Source organism: Haliotis rubra, unplaced genomic scaffold, assembly GCF_003918875.1.
Source record: "Haliotis rubra isolate DU_JTF1 unplaced genomic scaffold, ASM391887v1 Scf765, whole genome shotgun sequence".
Taxonomy (NCBI): Eukaryota; Metazoa; Mollusca; class Gastropoda; order Lepetellida; family Haliotidae; genus Haliotis; species Haliotis rubra.
Genome location: NW_025767485.1, coordinates 141197 through 146479, shown reverse-complemented (window position 1 = coordinate 146479; position 5283 = coordinate 141197). Strand labels below are relative to the sequence as shown.

The 5283-nt window shown below is 42.3% G+C and overlaps 1 protein-coding gene across 1 annotated transcript; it reads right to left on the bottom strand.

Moving 5' to 3' along the window:
• Window positions 1-2455: 2455 nt before the first annotated feature.
• LOC124260472 lies at window positions 2456-3959 on the bottom strand. The gene has a single exon (XM_046694801.1). The coding sequence runs from the start codon at window positions 3950-3952 to the stop codon at window positions 2456-2458; it is 1497 nt and encodes a 498-aa protein (XP_046550757.1). The 5' UTR covers window positions 3953-3959.
• Between the last annotated feature and the right edge of the window lie 1324 nt (window positions 3960-5283).

The window sequence follows — 5283 nt, the reverse complement described above, 5'->3', positions numbered from 1 at the left end:
ACTACATGTACTAATAATATGTAAACCCTGTTTATAAGTCAATAAACTGTAATAAATAACAACCAAACAAATGTGTGATCTTAAGAAACTTTATTTTCTGAATAGATGCGATTATGATGATATGTTATTTTGAACAGCGTCAAACACAATTGGATGACATGCAGTCAGCCAAGTGGCCAAGCCTGGCCACATCAACTAGTGGTCATCAAAGGTTGGTTAGATCAGACGGCCACAGATAAATCGTAGATTGTAAAGAAACAGGTCTACAAGTCACAATGATTGTGCCAGTATTTGTAACAGCGTTAAAAACAACTGGATGACATCTCTCACGACCATCACAGACTGCTTGGGACAGATCACACAGATAAATCGTAGATTGTAAAGGAACAAGCCTACAAGTCACAATGGTTGTCTCGTATATTGGAACAATTGGGTGACGTCTCTCACGACCATCACAGATGGCTTGGGACAGATCACACAGATAAATCGTAGATTGTAAAGGAACAGGCCTACAAGTCACAATGGTTGTCTCGTATATTGGAACAATTGGGTGACGTCTCTCACGACCATCACAGATGGCTTGGGACAGATCACACAGATAAATCGTAGATTGTAAAGGAACAGGCCTACAAGTCACAATGGTTGTCTCGTATATTGGAACAATTGGGTGACATCTCTGACGACCATCACAGATGGCTTGGGACAGATCACACAGATAAATCGTAGATTGTAAAGGAACAGGCCTACAAGTCATAATGATTGTACCCGAATTTGTAACAGCGTGAAACACAACTGGATGTCGCCTCATAAAACCATCATAAGCTACAACTACACCATCATCACAATTATCATATAACCTAGCAGTTTTATGTGCAGCTGTAGTTGAAAAGGTCCAAATAACATTTACATCCTCAATACATGTCCATATGTGCTTTTATTTGTGTATTACTGGATATATACAAGGACATAAACTGGACTAAACAAGACATCCTGTATCAATGTTATCCGGTGGATGTGTGAAGTGAATGTACCCACATCGGTTACGTTTCCCAACCTGAATGAATGAATGCATCCACCATATCAACATTGATTTTTGTGTTCATCAAACCATTACAAATTACAGTTACCTCCCTTCCATCGATTTACATTCGCAAAACATCGGTAATTTCCGTACATCATACGTGGCCAAATTGTTCGAGATAAAAACTTACTAACACAAAGTATGATATGAAAATGTTATTCGCTTGTAAGCAGGTACATTGAAAATATTAGGAGAGAGCTCAGCCAATCAGATAACGACATTTATGTATGAGATAAGATAATGATCTTTGTAGTCCCGCTCATCAAACCACAATACAGGAGATGGATGGGTGTATGCTGGCTGAAGTTAATGGGCTACGCGAGTGAATGAGTTAAAATGTACGACATATCTGTAGTATTTGACTACTGTCGTGACGAGACAAAAATTTATAAACATGCAAATATGTTGAAAATTGTAAAATCACGTCATCGAGGAACAGTAGAATAACTAGATTATCACATGTCTTATAAAACTAGTTCGAGAGCATTACAACACTACCGTCAACAACACAATGTAGACATGGGCTATTGTCGCCAGTTACACACATAGGACAATGGAGAAAGGTCTTCAAAACTGCTCAAACTGCTTTTACGTTTCACGAACGAAGATCGTACCTATCAGACACGTCAAGGATTTTCTTCAATCTCCTCAAAGAAAGTGACAGTCTACCACACGTCTGACCCGTGAAGATCCGGGTTAGAATAGATCTTCAGTAGAAATGACCCAAGCTCGTAAGAGGAGACTCAAGGGGATCGGGTGGTCAGGCTCACTGACTTGGGTGAGGTGTGTCATCGTATCCCAATTGTGTAGATCGATGCTCATATATCAATCACTGGATTGTCTGCTGCAGACTCGAGTATTTAAAAACAACCGTCACATAGCAGGAATACTGATATACAATCAATCAACATTATTGACTATCTATCCTACATAGTAGAGACAAATTCTCTCTTTAAGAAGTACACCTACAACTTGAAGTACACCTTCACGTACTTCAAGGAATAAGGTAGACAGAGGAACTATCCTACACTATCTAGGTCATCTTCTATCTGGTAGAAGAACACCCTTCATACCTTGTTCTGACATAAATATATATCGAAACTATTCTAAACTACTGTGATCACTTCTGGTAGAAGTACATCCTTCACACCTTGTCATAACTTACCCAGAAACTATCCTACACGACTAGAACCACCTTCTATTGGAGAAGTAAACCCTCCGTAATATTTTACTGGCCTGTCCTACACGGCTGGGGTCATATATTGTCTTGACGAAATACATCATCCAGATCTTGACCTGTTGCACAAACACAACTAACCTACACGGATCGGGGTCATATTATGTCTGGACGAAGTACAACAAACACTGTCCTGATTAAACGCGAGTTGGCCCATCCTCGGTCTTGTAGGAGTTCATCCTCCACACCATGTTCCCTGGGATGCTGTCCATGTCAAACCAGGACAACCAGCTGGTGAAGCGAACCCATGTCCCATAGAAATAAGGGGAGTCCTGGTCCAGCTGGGCATCTTCAATAAACAGACTGACCATGTTGATAGCCCAGTCCTCTGTCAGGGTGTCCGGGTGTACAACACTGTACGAGTCGTGATACAACACCGTCTGCAGATCCATCCCTTTGAGCGGGTATGAGAAAGCTGAAGATACGGGTACCTCTACTGTTCCATTGTAAAAGAAGTGTTTAACCTTTTGAGTTTTGCCAACGATCGGATTATCGAAGTAGTGCAGAACTTTTCCCGTGATTGGATCATGATATAGGCCATTGATCTCAACTTCAACCTTGTAAGAATCAACACCAAGGTCCAAAACCTTTATCAGAACATGTCCATCAAAGTTAAACAAATTTACAGATCCGTTTCCTGTAATCTCAGAGTACACGCTGCCATTAAAATATACTCTGAAATGGCCTCGTTTCCGAGCAGCGTCCACAATCTTGGGGTCAAGTGAGTTTCGTTTTGATTTAAGACTTGACTCTATGTCCAACTGAGGGATGATGATATCGGGGTCACCCTTAGCCCGACGAGCGTCAATCGCCTTCTTGAACACATCCCAACTCGTCACCACTTTGTTCCTGAATGTAGTAGGCGCATGCAGGTACTGAGGATAATATTCTTTCACGTACTTCACGAGGTCAGGTGCCACGTCGTCAAACCCGTTGACCAGTTTCCAGAAGGCCTGGTGGTAGTACAACCATCCCGGAGTGTCGCCCATCTCCATCCAAGGCAGGAACTCGCCTCTTCTGAACCAGGAACCCGTCATTTGGATAGAGGATGCGTTTGATGTGGCCAACTCTGTAAGATTCGTGTAGAACTCGAACAGCTCATCCCCCTGGTAGACTGGTCCGGATGAAAATTTGGGATAATCTTTCGGGTCAAGGACATTTGGGAACTGGAGGAAGACGTCCTCGTTGAAGCTGACTCGCTCGGGTGGGATGAGGATGGTTTTTCTGTCGCCGCCATAGTTCTGTGGCGTATCATTGGGGTCGTTAGCAACGTTGAACACCTCATTGGCTGTCTTTGTGAACGGATTCATCCAGACGCTTAATATCTCAGCAGTTTCCAGGTCGCGGTACACAAACACCTCTCTGGACATTGAATTGAATCCTTTCTCCGTTTTAACCTTTCTAGCGATGTTGAACCCTTCGAAATAGAAGATCCTCTGGATTGGATTTCCAGGGAACCGGACGTATACTGTTCCATTTCCGTAGCCAACTGTTTCCGTATTAGGGTCCAAGGAGGCCGATGCCCGAATGAGGCTTATCAGGTTCGTCTTCTCATCAAAGATGTCAAAGGTACTAGTTGTTGAGAGACATCTGGCGTAGATCAAAATGGCCAGGAGAGACTGTTTAGTCATCATTATGACTTGAGATCCCTGCAAAATAGAACGTAGAAAAGTGAAGATATTCTGAAATAAATTAAACTTATTTCTATAATGAATACTTGAAGCGAGTGAGTGAAATGAGGCTTACGCCGCAAACAGCAATCAGCGGCGTCAAACTAAACTCATCTCACTCTTTCACTGATATAACTAATGTGGACTCAAGCTAAAGGCTGAAAGTCATCATCACCCTTGGTTCAAGCCCAGGGCCTAGATGTTCGAATCTCTCTTAGCGCTAAGATAGTCCTAAGTAAATGTTAATGTATGCACTTACGACTATCTTAGAACTAAGAGAGCTTTGGAAACCTAGGCCCTGTGCTTGAAGAGACGTCACTTTTTCGGACAAATGTCACTTCTGAAAAAGAAATCATGATGCATTTCCAACATAATATAATTATGCGTCGAGTTTTTGACACACACACATACCAAAACTGTTCTTCGGCATTACATTTGGGCACATAATTTGAAACTCACCAGAGCTTGAAGAGTTACCACATCTTTTGGATAACTGTCACTTCTGAGAAACTTTCATGGTGTACTTCAAAAATGTAATCTTGCCTCAAGGTTTTGACACACACACATACCAACAGTTGCCCTTTGGCATTGAACTTGGGCACCTGCAAGTACGTGTTGCGTGAGTGAGTGAGTGAGGCTTTACGCCGTTGTCAGCAATACTGTCACCGGCAAACGCTTCATCCACTAGGCTACCCATAATGATGGCGCATCCTGGATTTTTAACATCGGGAGGTGGCATTATAAAAAATGGTGGCTTTTATAGCTTCAGTGCGCGTACTCAGGAAAGATGAGTGAATGGGTTTAGTTTTACTGCGCACTCAGGAATATCCCTGCTATATGGCGGCGGTCTGTAAATAATGGACCAGAAAATCCAGTGATGAACATCATGGGCATCGATCTACGCAGTTGGGATACGATGACATGATTGTGTCAACCATGTCATCGAGCCTGACCACCCGATCCCGTTAGTCGCCTCTTACGACAAGCATGGGTTACTGATCAGTTCTAACTCGGATCTTTACGGGTCCTCGGGAGAAGTGAAGTGTGAGGCAATTTATGCATTTCAAATCACACCAATACCGAGGAATATGTCCTTTTTCAAGTTTGCATTTTATTAAGTACAACTTCTATTTCCTCCTTTCTCTCCCAAATCGTCATAAAAAGTCATTATTGAATACCGCCGTGTTATCAATATTCCAGCTATTCACAACGGTCCGCAACTAGAACAGTTTATCTCGCAAGCTATTTAATGGCAAAGGAACAGGTTTAGGTTTATACCTGGATGACAGTATTGA